The sequence below is a fragment of the Hyalella azteca genome, unplaced genomic scaffold, assembly GCF_000764305.2.
Source record: "Hyalella azteca isolate HAZT.00-mixed unplaced genomic scaffold, Hazt_2.0.2 contig11485, whole genome shotgun sequence".
Lineage (NCBI taxonomy): Eukaryota > Metazoa > Arthropoda > Malacostraca > Amphipoda > Hyalellidae > Hyalella > Hyalella azteca.
In genome coordinates, this window is record NW_025941481.1 from 47,012 (window position 1) to 61,110 (window position 14,099).

Here is a 14,099-nt window from a genome sequence, read left to right on the forward strand (position 1 = left end):
ACAGTCCACAGATGAGCAAGAGGGATGGATCTACAGAAAGCAACATAGTGACAACTGAGAAACCACGGATTTTTTAGAATCAGTTCATTTTTAATTTCCTCATTTACTCATTATTTAAACCAATTTCTTATGTATGATCTAGTCTGGAAAAGTCCTATTTTTGTCTGAAATATTGCGGCTCTAATATCATATAATTTCAGTAGGTATGAAATCTCGCGGCTCGAATGAACTTTAAATACTTTCATAGTTATAATTCTTTGGTTTATATGTTCATCTCTTGCAGGTGATTAATTTGACTCATAAAATCCAAGATATAAATTACACCTGTAAGACCAACTTAATTTGCCATGAGTTCTGAACCATTAAGAAAGAAAACTAAACTTGATTGCATTGATGAGTCCTCGACTGGGAAATTCAAGGATACCTATCCATACTCGGGTAATTTTTATTTATTTATGATTTTCAGAAATTTTAAATATTAAGTTTATTATAATCTATATGTATAAATAGGTACATGATGCCTTGCTAGTTTTACTTGTACCAAGATTTAAAATGTATTTTATATGTCTAAGAAGCAGCATTCTATATATTTGGCTAAAGAATTTTCAATCTTTAAAATTTATTACTGAAAATCCCGCCAACATGCGGTCTATTTTTGTTGATATTTTAGTAAAGTTTGAATTCTAATTTCAATCATTAAGATAATTTTGATTGCTTAAATTTTAGTTAACTAATTGTTTGTAGGTACTTTTGTTCTAGGTTTTTTAACTGACAATGTGGAGCTGCACTCCAAAAGATTTCTCTCATTAGAAATGGTGAAATTTTTTACTGTTTTCAAATGTGAAGCAGAAAAAGGTATGTGAAACTTGTTTTGATATGAAACATTTATATATTAACTCAATTTATCCATTATTTCTAGGTTCCTGTCGTGCTTTTGGAGGCAGTGACAATTTACCAGACAACATTCTTGGGGGTGAATTTCAAATCCTCGATGAAGTTAATGAAGATGACAATGATGGTGAGCTCACTTGTGCACTAAGTGGTATAGTACCTGAAGTTCATACCAAACCACTGTTATTTTGATAATAGGTACCGTAGTTCATATTAAAATCCTATGTCTTAAGGTTTGAGTGCAAAGCTGAACTGTGCAGTTAAATTGTGAGCAATGGCAGATATATATAGCTATTTGAAAAGGTTTGAAACGTTGATGTGGTCATTATCTTAATTTTTTCAATTCTGTTTGCTCAATTTAACAACAAATAGATGGTTGTTATATGATTAAGTATGTACTATGTTATTGATTTACCTACACGAATTTCAACTCAGAATTTGAGAATTTGCTTATGTCAGTTAACCCATGAATAATTTTTCAATGTACATGGCATCTTTTTTTCATCCAAATGAAACATAGTATTTCATTTAGAGTTTGTTTCTCCCCATTTGCAGCTATAGTGCTGTTAAGATAGTCTCCTTTTTCTTTGGTTCCATAGTTTTAGTTTGTTTAACAAATTGTTTTTCACTTGAATTGAAAAATATTATCTCGTACTCCATTTTTGGATGAGCTGCAAACATAAAAATTTCTTCTCAAATTTTCCTTGGTATAAAGTTCATTAGTTTCATTGATTGTTTTATTGAAATTATATATTGAAACTGTTTCAATATATAATTTGGTTTCTGCTACATATACTTGAATTTCAATGGAAATTACTATTGATGTGCAGATGAAGGAACTCAATCTGACAGCTCTGACGAGTCTAGCATGTCTTATGAGATTCCAAATGAAGAGATCGATGCTCTTCTGGAAGAGGGACTCCCTGGGCAGGGCGGTAGCAGCAACAGTAAAGATAAGAGTTCTCCGCATAAGAAGAAAAACGATGATGATGCAGAAGTTGATACTAACCAACAGCCGCTCTTCACATACGTCCACAAAACTGTCATCCCATGTAATATTATTCTATGCATGATTAGCTATATTTTGTTAACAATATTGAAATTTCCATTCTATCAAATTCAGAATAAAAGTGTTAGTTTCTGAGTAAGATATCTTTATAGTGTTGAGCTGCTAAATTACTGTAAATGTTACAATCATGGGTTTAATTGTTAATCATCCATAGGTTGTTCTAAGATATTCATGTATTTCCTGTAACTGAAGAATCAGAATCTTACTTAATCATAGAAACTCAGCTATCTTGTGTTGGAAATAACATTTTCTCAGCAATCACTATCTATATATTTGCTTTTCAAGATTATATTCTCCCGCAGGCAGCGATGACTTGTATGGACCGTTTGACCGTCTGCCTGAAGGCTGGGTCATGATCACGCATGCCAGCGGCATTCATGTATATCTGCACCGGGGGACTCGAGTGTGTACCTTGAGTAGGCCATACTTCATAGGGCAAGGCAGCACCAGGGTAAGTTTCTCGCTTCATTTTTGTACTTCCCTCGTATGCGGGGCTTGTCAAATTCTGAGCCATCGTGCTCAATTTTGTTGATATTTTTGTCTTTATTTATTCTTTTATTTTTTTTTTTCAAGATACAGTTTGATGTTTCTAATCATATGACGAAGCATGAACTGGTATTGGTCCACATGCACAGCTAGCTAACAACTCAGAACGTAAAATTTGTGTTATCAGTTAACCCATGAATAATTTTTGACTATACAAAGCATTTTTCCGTCACCTAAATAGAACATTTTAGTATCGCCGTTTCGTTTTCGCCGCGAAAAAAAAAAGCCTGAAAGTTACTTGTAAATCATTCTTTCTCCCATTGTAATCATTTCAAATTCTGAACTTCGGCACTGGAATGCTATGTACAATGTATTGCAACACTTGATGCCTCTATACCAAAAACACACAATTTGAATGTTCAGACTCTACTCCGTCTTGTTCTCCCTTTCTTTAACGATGCTCAAGCCGTGACTCTAATAAAAGCGCTGAATTTGTAGCGGTAAATTGTTCGTGTTTGTATGACCAATGAGCGTTTATCAAATTAAAATTAAAAGAACATTTTGGCTTGATTATGCTTATCAATATTTAATAGAACGAACAAATTTTGTTTATGTTTAATAAAATTCCTAGAAATAGCATTTGCATTTGCAAATTTCGAACACAAACTATTTTTATAGAATTTCGAGTACTATTGAAAAAATTTTTGTGAAACTTTTTCTCAACACTTATAACGAGCTTTGCTGGTCATACACAGTTAAATGTTTCAAATAAATTTATACTTGTCATTTTTTCATCAGCGCCACGATGTCCCTTTGAGTGCAATTCCATGCCTCTTGCATAAAAAAAAGAAGGAAGAGCGAATGAAAAGATTGGCAGAGGAAGAAAGTCGCGCCAAGAAAAGCGAGACTTCCGAGCTATGTGACAAAGAAAGTAGCGTCAGTGTGGATCAACCTAACACTACCGACAACTCAGCTTGTATAAATTCTAGCTCATCAAATTGTCCCATGTCTCAAATACCAGAATTTTCCAACCAACCAGTTTTATCAACCTCGTCAAACGAAATCACCAATGAACAATCTTTGACAGCTCGTGAGAGTTCTCATTCAAGCTGTGCTTCAGATTTACTGCGTACGGGGATGTCTGAGAATGAAAATTCGAACAGTACAGGAGATGAATGTGGCAAAACTACAACACCCTCAGACCTCTCACAGAAGACGAATCCTGACAATTCGGAGACACCAACAATAAGTTCATTGGAACACTCCCCCGAAAGCAGTGGAAACCTTAATGCTATAGCATCAGATGCTGCAATTGTAACAAGTACGACATGTGGTAATACGAACCCTGACGATAATTCCAATGCAGAGTCTGTTAAGATTAACGCTAAAGGAAAAGAGCGTTCAAGCACTTTCAACACGGCACTTGCGGTCGCTCTTAACATAGAGCCTGCCAATCCCCCACCGACTGCAGACCAATTGCCTGGATCCCATCAAGTGACTTTTGAGCGGCCCGTTCTTGCAGTGGTCGAAGCTCAAGAACTTAATGCATATTGTTCTAATTTGTTCGAATTCAAAGTTATCCTTGCCAAAAAATTTCCTAGCTGGAATTGTCGGCGGAAGCATGAAAAACGTATGAAGAAAATCCAGCCAATGCTTCCAGAAGGAACCAAGCTTCTGTCGCTGAAACCGAATACCAACCCAGAGGAGGAAATGGCTTTTAAGAAGAAAAAGTGGCTACTGAATCCCGCGAATCGAAGCAGCATCTGCATACTACACGAGTACGTTCAGTACGTTATGAAGACCAAACCGACTTATAAGTTCAAGGAAGTTGACAACGCCTCTTGCCCGTATGCTGCTGCTCTTTTCATTGATGGTATGGAGTACGCGACTGGCTATGGCAGCAGCAAGAAGCTTGCCAAAGCAGAAGCTGCTGCTGCAACATTGAGCATTTTGGTGCCGGAATTAGGCGCCAAATTCCAAAGCAACAAAGATAAACCCGATGACTCCGACACAACTTTCTTTGATCAAATCCGCATTGAGGATCCGAACGTTCCTGAACTTTGTAACCGAATGAGTGAAGTGCCTCCGTATTCCTTGCTCTTGGTTTGTCTTCAGAGAAATTATTGCATGGATAACAACAACATAACATGCCAACTCATCCCACACAAGGGTCAGAAGAACGAGTTTGAAATGACGGTCGGTAAGCACACAGTGCGAGTTCCGTGTAAGAACAAGAAAGAAGGTAAGCAAAAAGCATCACAGGCGCTGCTGCAAAAACTTCATCCGCATATCGTCAGCTGGGGTTCGATGCTGAGACTTTACGGTAACAAGTCTCTCCAAGAACTCAAAGCCAAGAAAAAAGAGGAACAAGAAGTCACCAATCTACAGAACAACGCGACCGCTAACCAGCCAAATTACTCTATCATAAATCTATTGAAAAAAGAGATGCTCAAACTGCACGCAGAAAGAGTAAGTACAATTTTTAGGATTATATTCTACTTAACTCTGTACCAGAATAATGTCTATTATAACTGTTGCTACCTATTTATAGCTTTGAAAATCAATTGTCTTTAGCCATTTCTGTGATTAGAGGGATGACTTTTTATTAGAGATATTGTTTTTACTTACATTGCATTTTCACAATAAATCATATATTGCTAACATATTTACTAACATTTGTTCTCATCATTATTTTATAGTTGAAATTATCACCGCCGATGTATTAAGTGGATATTTCTCACCTGTGTTCATTTATACGTGATAACCTATTCTTTACTTTTCAGTTGGCCATTCGCCCAATCGGTGAATTTATTCCGCCTGAAAACATAAGTCTTCCTGTGCCTTCAAGTACGGACTTGAACACACTTGACATTTAAGGTTAGTTAACCATAGCGTTGCCGTGCAATATGTTTAAGAAATTATCCCATTTTTGAGCGTAATGACGTTGAATTGTATAAAAAGTAATATTCGGAGATTATTTCGACATGTGTGCGTACCGAAGATTTCAACACGGTGGTATATTCTATTGCTGCTCGTACAAATATACAGCTCTGAAATACAAGAAAATGTTTCCTAATCGACGTGTCATTTATACATTTACGGATGGCGTAGCTTGTAAATTTTGGTGTAGTCTTTGGCTTTGTATTTAATTTCATGTATTCGACAGTGCCTGCGATGCAACCAAGTTGGAGAAAAAAATATAAAGATTTTCTGGGAGGACACGGGTTCCGGTACTCGCTCCTGACGTAACACCTGCTTTGGTTATAATTAATTCAATTTGGCAGTTTTAAAAGTAAGCTTCATGGAATTAACCGGTACATATATAGGCACTCGAGCCAGGCGTGATCTTCCAGGTTTCTGAAGTTTACTATTGATTCCTGTATCAACTGTGCTAATTATTGGTGAACCTTAACAACTGCTTGATTAATGATACGCCTAGTCGCCCTAGTGTTAGTGCTTCCATTAGCGTTCAAGCGTGTGATCTCATCATCTCAAGACTGCAAATTGCTATCGGGAAGATATACCGCTAGATACTGCTGTACAGTAGAAGAACTGGAAGAATGTCACGAGGAACTTAGACAACTCCATGCGGATAAACATGAGTTATGCATCTAAAAAACAACCCAATCTAGAAACCAACGGACCCGGCAAATCCAAGCTCTCGGCCGAGGAGAAGACGACTTTCAAGCTGGAGATGACGGTTATAAGATCCTAGAATTTATGCAGCTAAACGCGAGATTGATAGAGCATGTTGAGGTTAAAATCGAGATCATAAGAAAATACGTTGAAGACAAGGATGCCAACAGAAGAGAGGATCAAAGAAAATTGCTCGAGTCTAACAAAAACTTGAGAGACAGGGAAGTACGGGAAAGGAACGCACAACAGTTTGTATAAGACTTAACTGTGGAGTTAGATGACCTTAAAAGCCGGATGCGTGAACTAAAATTGATTGAAGAACAGAGAAGGCAGGAACTAAACATCGAATCGCTTGCGAAGATGAAGGAATTGAAAAATATTGCAAAGATAAGGGGATTGAGTTCAGAGTGTTTCTTCGGTGGTTTTTTATTCTTTAAAATGAGAAATGATCGTCACTTGATCCATGAAGAATAGTCGCTGGACGACAGCGTGAAGTTTGGTTATCTTCTGCAGGGACAAAAGGATGGAAGTACAGCCCACCCACGGCAGAAAATTATAGCAAAGTGATTGCAGCATTCAAGGAAACATACGACGATAGAGGCCACCTGATGCAAATATAAGTGAGGGAACTGCTGAAGCTTGTCATATCAAATGCTACTAAGAAGGACAAGCTGCCACTTTCACAATTACGAATTAAGTTTGTCGCATTGGAATGCTCTGAAATCCCTGGAACTGGATAAAGCAGAACCGGAAAACTGGCTCTTCCCATTGACTGAGCCCTCGCTAGACAGACGTTTTTGTAGCTTGGGAATGCTCTGAAATTCCTGGAACTGGATAAAGCAGAACCGGAAACCTGGCTCTTGCCATTGACTGAGCCCTCGCTAGACAGACGTTTTTGTAGCTTGGGAGAGGTGCCAACGATTAACAAGTTCTGGAGAAAAGAAGTCCCACAGCTAGTGTGTGGTCTTGCTGGCCAGCATGCAACCTTGTAGTAATTTGTGTGTTGCTAGAACGTGCTGAAGCTTAGTGAAATGTTCAATGTTGTGATAATCATATCATATCATTGGTGCTGACAATTGAAACTAAATATTCCTGCATAATAAACCAGTCTATTTCTGGTTGATCTTCTTCGGAAAATAACCTCTGAACGATACAATATGTTTAACTTTGAACTGGATCATTCGCCACGATCAAGGCAGATAAATGTTCAGTTCGAAAAAAAAAAACATTTATTAAATTCAAAGACAGCAGCGCGTTCTACTCGCGAGAAAAGGCGATTCCATTTATAATTTAAACCTTGCGAGCGGGGATGACATGAAAAATAGATTGGAAACATACACGTTTTATCTCTGTGGAGCCACAAAATCCTTTCTACATTTTAGGCGTAGGGCCGCGGCTCCGCCACAGAAATATCTCGTACTTTTGGGCTGGAACGACGAACACATACGCGTCAATTGGTTTAGCATACGAGCTTACCGTTTGTAAATCTAAAAAATCTAGCTTACTTATAAAATATGCTCTTCAAATTCCGTTTCACATTAATAAATGAGATTGTCACGAATTGATTCAAAATTGCATGTTAAAATTTGAGCCCACCGAAATAATAAATTTAGTTCCCAATAGTTACTTAAAACTAAAACTAGCATAAGTCGCATAAACGAACTACTTCAAATAAGTTGAAAGAAATCTAGGTACTAAAAAGTCTGTGATTCGCCGTTGTCCAGTAATTTAGCCGGGGAATTGTGTTAGTCGCTAAGAAATAAAAATATACTAAGAATGTATGGCATATGGAAATGTACTAATAATGAACATTGAAGCAAATTACGTACTACTGAATATAAAGCGGCTAGAAGTTTGAGAAGAATACTCATTGAAATCACTCTGCCAATAGTCCCTATCCTGACCATCTTGACTTGTGAATTTCACTCAGAAGTCGAGCTTTTATAATTTCTATGACCTCCAGGCACATTAGTTATTTCAAAGCTATGATGAGATTACATATTTAAAAAAACCTTTAGCTTCACGAATTCAAATTTGATGTGCGCGGCATTACACAATAAAAGCGATGTCAGAAAAATACTAAAATCATTTGGTACGCTCGCCATGTCTCTAGCCTCCAAATTGTTGTAGAAATTAACCCTTAGCTTACTAACTGATGTAACGGTAGAGAAAAAAAATAATTGGGTTGCAAATAATCCGATAGTTGCGTAATATGAACGGAGCCAGTACCTGCTCAAATCATCTCGAATATCGTAGAATAAAAGTGTCCAGAGCACAAGGATAGCACAAATAACCTGAATAAGCAACTAATAAAATTTAGAAAACTATTCTGCCCGACGAACAGTATTAAAATAGATGGCATTATCATATTTTCCACTTAACTATAATTACATCTAAGTAACACACACTACGGAAGGCATTGGAGGAAGGCACTCGTGTTTTTTATTACTTCTACTCATAAGGCAGGTTAAGACTTCGGTTTCACTAGTTGCGTTCAACTATTCATGAAAAAAGATGTCCAAAATTAATCGGTCAATGAAGATAGTATAACAAATTCATACCGAAAACGTTACCAATTCAATAAGAGAAAACGACAAACCAAATGCATGAAGGTATCTTCAATACATACTGCAACAGCGTATATTCGAGAGGTTAGAATTGAGCAATATTCAGCTCATCAATAGCTTCGTTAAGTTCGTCTCACTAGTATCGAACATGCTTACACTGAAAACGTTTTTTTTGAGGAAAAACCATACGAGACAAGAAGTCTATTGGTGAAGAACTGGGCGCGCAACCCGATATTCAACATAGAATATTTCACCGACGCCTTTCAGCTACACTTACAACACTTAAGGGAAGAACTTAACTAGACAGCTAGCAACAGCTTCAAAGTAACAGTACATTATTGCCAAAAGCTTACACACAAGCCTAGTTACATGTTGGTAGAATATCAGTACTTTTTCATGCAATTGTATGTAAAATTTGCATGATGAAAGGAATCGTGGGACAGTACGAAGGAAAAACACGAAATCTCATGAATTGTCTTTTACTGCTGATGCAGAAAAAGAACCTGATAATGGAATATTAATGCAAGAAAACAGACAATTTGGTATACTTGGCTCGATGTGCAGGAAACTAGCAAACGGATCAATTAATGTTATTTGGAAAAATTACAAAAGCTACAAAAGCAAAGAATGATAAAATAAAAAACTTGACATACACGTAAATTATAAGTAAAATGCCAAACTTAGCCGTGTGACGTAGCCTAAGGAACAAAACTAATGCCAAAAATGGCATCGATGCCGGTGATGGCATCGGTGCCGGTGATGATGCCAGTGATGCTGCAGCAAAAGTCAGCGGCTTCATTCTGCAATTACAACGGTAATTAGTCTCAAGATGTAAGATAAATTGCTTTTTTAAACGCTGTAAACTATAACAGAATGCTATGCATAGGCATAGCGTTCCTACAACCTGGCAGATGGAGGCATTTAAAAATCAAACAGAACAATTCCAGAAGAATAGAGGACTATGCCATGTCCGAATTATTATAATTCGATAGGGATGCGAAATCCTTCGTATTTGGGATAGCGTCATAGAGCCCATTACTTCGTAGCGTAAAGCACGTTACCACGTAATTCAGATTGATATTTGTTCAAGTGAACCGAACGAGTTAGAAGTCGAACCGGTGAAAATAAAGCTTAACTTTGATCAATCGCTATAATGATTAAAATAGAAAAACTACATAGCAAATTCCAAGTCCGGTATTTTGAGTAATGTGCCAAATTAATACACAAGGTTAAATGAGCTCTGTTAGAAGATTTTTAAAATACCTTATTTAACCGTGAGAATTAACAAACTTGTTTATGATGTTAGTAAAAAATTAATGTTCAAGGCACTAAACTAAAACTCACACATACGCTGAGGAAGTGAATGATCATGAAGTTCGAGCTCGGTTATTCAGAAGCATCAAGGAGTGCACGAGCTTCGTTTATGACATCTTCACTGACAGGCACGTCATTGGGCAAGATTGCGTCAATGTCGTCAGTTCCGGTAGCCATGTCCTTAGTAGCTCTCTTTGGTCGCTTCTTGTTCTTCCCCTTCAGGTGAGTGTCGAGATGCTTCTTGAGGATGTGGCGAGTGAGAGCCTTCTTTGAATCTGTACGGAAATCGCACGAGTCGCAGCCGTAGTTGCGTTCGCCAGTGTGAGTGCGTTGGTGGAGATACAAAAGCGACTGATAGGGGAACATTTTGGAGCAAGTGTCACATTTAGGCAGATTAATGGGACCAATCTTAGTAGGGTGCCCGTTGCGCAAAATGATATCCTCCAAGTCACATTCAGGATGTTTTTCACAGCAATGGATGATGATATTGGCCCGTGCCCACTCACGATGCTCGCACTCAGTGCAGGAAAATGGCTTTGCCTCAGGATGCTCCTTGAATTTATGCGTTTTGAGCTCGTAATTTCCCGGAAATACGGTATTGCAGAGCTCGCACTTGAATTCTTTTTGGGGCACGTCAATAGCTACTTCTTCGACGGAACCATCCGTGATATTCACCAATTTAAGGATGAGTTTGGCGTCGGGACAATTAGCGTGCTTTCGGTGAATGTGATCGCGGACCGTCATTTTAGTGGTAGCGTGGAAGTCGCACTCGCTACAGCTAAACGGTTTGACACCGGTGTGAGAACGCAAGTGAACCATGTACTTCCAGTTGTCATTGAAGACTTTGGAACAATATGAACAAGTTGCTGTGAACTTGCGAATTTCTCGAGGTTTCTTAGAAGCCGTTACAACCAAGTGAACTTTGCTGCCATCGTTGTTATCAAGAGACACAATATGCGCTTTAGGGTGCTTTTCTTTGATGTGCTCCACAAGGTCCGACTTGTGAGTTGATCTAATACCGCACGCGGCGCACTCGAATCTCTTTCTGAGAATATTTCGGCGTTTTTTAGCTGGGCTGCCTTCTCCCCCCTGACTCGTTTCTTCTTCCTCCTCATTTTCAACCTTGGTTCGGCGGTGCTTGGGGATGTACTTCTTTTTTGGTTCGTCAGAATGTACGACGAGGTGAACGCTCGTCATGTGACGTTGCATGTGTTCGCGGTAGCTGGTGCTGAAGTCACACACGTCACACTCGTATGGGCGTTCGCCAGTATGACAACGAACATGACGCTCAAGAGAAAACTTGGAAGAATAAATGCGACCGCACACATCGCAGATATAGCACTGCGGAACTTTTTTCACCTTGCCCAAAGGAACGCCGTCTATCATGATGATCTTTCGAGGAGCTTGTTGCTCAAACACTTCACTTTCGTTTTTCAGTGTCTGCACAGTCAAAGCCTCAGATTTTTCTTTCTTACAGACGTGCTGCTTGATAATGTGGCTCTTGAGCTTTTCAGGGAACACTGAAGTGAAGGCACAAATACGACACTTGTATAGCTGATGTTCGTGGTCCATGAGCATGTGCTTGCGCATGTAATAGCGGTTCCGGAACACATTGTCACATTTTTTGCACTTGAAAACTTGTACCTTCACCTGTGAGAAAATATACAAGAATATATGTGAATATAAAAACAAAAAAAAATATATCAACAATTATATTTTTATAGCTCATGTTCTTCATTAGGAAGGAATCAATGCAAGTCATATCACTCTAATGAACAGCAAGCAACCTCAAGCATCAAGTCCATTCAAAGCTATTTTGAACACAATCGATTTTCTGTAACTACTGTGACAAATCAACTCGATACATCATTCAACTTGAATACCTTTGTAATTCTGAATATATACAATTGAATAAAAATCAACTTACCTCATTAGGATCAGAAGAAGCTAAAGCAGCTTCCAGATTGAAGTCTGGCTGAAAAATGATACGACCATCTTCTCCTTGTATAATTCCAGCCGAGGGCACCATTGCAGTGCATGTTGTCAGCCCTGCTGTTGAGGAGGGTGACCCAACATTTCCATCAGCTGCAGGCGATTCTGAATCACTATTGGCATCACGTTCTCCAGCAGCGAGGGCCTCCTCACCATCTAAAATCTGCTGCAGGTGCTCAACATCTATCTGCACCTCACCATCATCTTCCTCCTCCCTTTCATCATCAGCCTCTTCTTCTTCGTCTTCTTCCTCAAATTGTTCCCCATGGTCAATAATTCCATCCTCCTGGCAGTTGCCATCAAAACCAAGAATTTCCTGGGGCTCTTGCTCTTCCTCATCAATCACAAGCTCACTCTCTTCTTCTTTAGCCAGCTTTCTACCTCTCCTCGGGGAAACTTTTGGTTCTTTTGGAGAAGTCTTCTTTGGTGGCGATTTTTTCACAGTTTCATTTTTTTTAGTCTTTTTTTTCTTCTCAGGAATGTTATTATTATTGTTGTTGTTGTTATTGGCTTCAACTTGCCTCTTGGCTTTCCTGGGTGATGGGGATCGAGCAGGATGATCAGGCTCCTTGCGCTTCTTGCTTGGCGTCAAGAAATCCTTCATGGAGGACTGCTTTGGGGCAATCTTCTGCTTTCTAGGTGCCATGTTAAAGGTGCTTTTATAATAAGAGTTCAAAAAATAAAATAATACCAAAAGAAAAGAACCAAAGAAATAAATCTGCAATAATAAAATTTTACATTATTATCATACCTAAATTTTACATTAATATTATAAATAAGCCTACAAGCATCATTAATCTTGGCCATGTGCTAAGGAAAATCTCATTGAGAGAAAATTTAATAATACTAATCAAGTATCAGGTACCATACATAACTAAAAAATTGAAGCGCAAATAAAAAAAATAATAATGAGACATGCATAAACCTTACTGTGCCAGCTAGAACTATCATATATTTCAATGGCATTAGTATCAAACTTTGTAATTACTGCTGCTCATCTCCCTCTCAATATTAGTAAATACATAAAAACCCTTACATAGACCTTGAGGTTTACTGGAGTGGACTATCATATTATTACAACGAAAGATTAACTTTCTCCAAATTTTGTTCTTTGACGAAACTCGTAATGCACACAGCATGGTGCCAAGCTGTACACTGGCATTATCCATCACTTGACAATTGGAACACTAGTGACAGCAATGTAGGATATCTTTCCTTTGGCTTTCAAGTATTACAAAACATTAAAAGTACGGTAAGTGACATGTATCAATTTGAATCTTCTGGTATCGGAAATGGAATAGGTTTTTTCTTTCTTTGCTCTGTTTATTGTCATAGAAGTAGAATTGTTAGGCTCTTAGTGCTAAGTATAAATAGTCTTGAGATTCCTTCCTTCATAATGGGAATGGTATTAATTATTTGTTCAAATTACTTTAAACACTAGCAGGGCTTTTCATACAGTATCATAATATTTGGCACAATCAACTTAACCATTATTAATTGCAAAGCAGAAAGTTGGAACATTAGTCCTCTTGAAGTCATTATATGCTTGGTGAAAGAATTTAGCTAATGCCTTTCAAAATAAACTCATGAAAACCAATGGTAAAGAGTCCACAATTGAAGTGAAAGTCAGTCTCCAAAGGAATTAGTCTATTAGATAATCCTGTGCAAAATCTCTGGAGGCTCTTGTTGCAACAGCCGTTTACCCAAGGGCTGTGAGTGCTAGTCTGAGATCAAATGCAGTAACAACCTTAATTTGTTCCAACTAGGAATTCACTGCTGCCCCACAGTAGTCAATGGCATTCTGCATTACTTTGACAGCATTACAAAAACAGCTTCATACACAACCAAGATATGTGCCCATGGCATATCAAAATACTTGGAACTGAAAAATTTCTTGATAACACAGTCAACATTTTGGGACATAGCTGGTGCCTAGGCTGTCATGAAAATATGAACAACCATTACTAAAATTCCACTCTGAGATCAGTTCCAATAGCCAAAACATACCCTTCAACTCCAATTTTGCAAAATCATTTAGTTGCCAGTGCTGCAAAGATGAAAATTTTTGCCAGACTTGTATAGCAAATTGGATCTTCCTTTTCCTATGCCTTGCAGTTGGCATTGAAGAAATAAGCCCTATCTAC

The 14,099-nt window shown here is 38.1% G+C and overlaps 2 protein-coding genes across 3 annotated transcripts; one reads left to right on the forward strand and one right to left on the reverse strand.

Annotated features, from left to right (window-relative positions):
- The first annotated feature begins 260 nt into the window (after positions 1 to 260).
- LOC108669443 (microprocessor complex subunit DGCR8) lies at positions 261 to 6,619 on the forward strand. The gene is made up of 7 exons (XM_018156769.2): positions 261 to 438; positions 920 to 1,018; positions 1,722 to 1,943; positions 2,263 to 2,411; positions 3,245 to 4,915; positions 5,230 to 5,323; positions 5,613 to 6,619. The coding sequence occupies exons 1-6, from the start codon at positions 348 to 350 to the stop codon at positions 5,320 to 5,322; spliced, it is 2,325 nt and encodes a 774-aa protein (XP_018012258.1). The 5' UTR covers positions 261 to 347; the 3' UTR covers position 5,323; positions 5,613 to 6,619.
- A 674-nt stretch (positions 6,620 to 7,293) lies between these two features.
- On the reverse strand, positions 7,294 to 12,691 carry LOC108669444 (zinc finger protein 62). 2 transcript variants are annotated; one of them, XM_018156773.2, is made up of 3 exons: positions 11,891 to 12,691; positions 10,000 to 11,613; positions 7,294 to 9,449 (listed from the first exon to the last, which is right to left on the reverse strand). In XM_018156773.2, exons 1-2 carry the CDS (start codon positions 12,599 to 12,601, stop codon positions 10,036 to 10,038), a joined length of 2,289 nt encoding a protein of 762 aa, XP_018012262.1. In that variant the 5' UTR covers positions 12,602 to 12,691; the 3' UTR covers positions 7,294 to 9,449; positions 10,000 to 10,035. The 2 variants fall into 2 exon arrangements, with proteins under 2 accessions (XP_018012262.1, XP_018012259.1); XM_018156770.2 differs by having other exon boundaries at positions 9,994 to 11,613; positions 11,891 to 12,690.
- Between the last annotated feature and the right edge of the window lie 1,408 nt (positions 12,692 to 14,099).

Excerpts from the sequence above, each read along its gene's own strand:
- LOC108669443 (XM_018156769.2), top strand. The coding sequence starts at position 348 with ATGAGTTCTGAACCATTAAGAAAGAAAACTAAACTTGATTGCATTGAT. Across the intron at positions 439-919 it reads GGATACCTATCCATACTCGG|GTTCCTGTCGTGCTTTTGGA; the intron begins GTAATTTTTATT and ends CATTATTTCTAG. Across the intron at positions 1,944-2,262 it reads CCACAAAACTGTCATCCCAT|GCAGCGATGACTTGTATGGA; the intron begins GTAATATTATTC and ends ATTCTCCCGCAG.
- LOC108669444 (XM_018156773.2), bottom strand. The coding sequence starts at position 12,601 with ATGGCACCTAGAAAGCAGAAGATTGCCCCAAAGCAGTCCTCCATGAAG. Across the intron at positions 11,614-11,890 it reads CTTCTTCTGATCCTAATGAG|GTGAAGGTACAAGTTTTCAA; the intron begins GTAAGTTGATTT and ends ATTTTCTCACAG.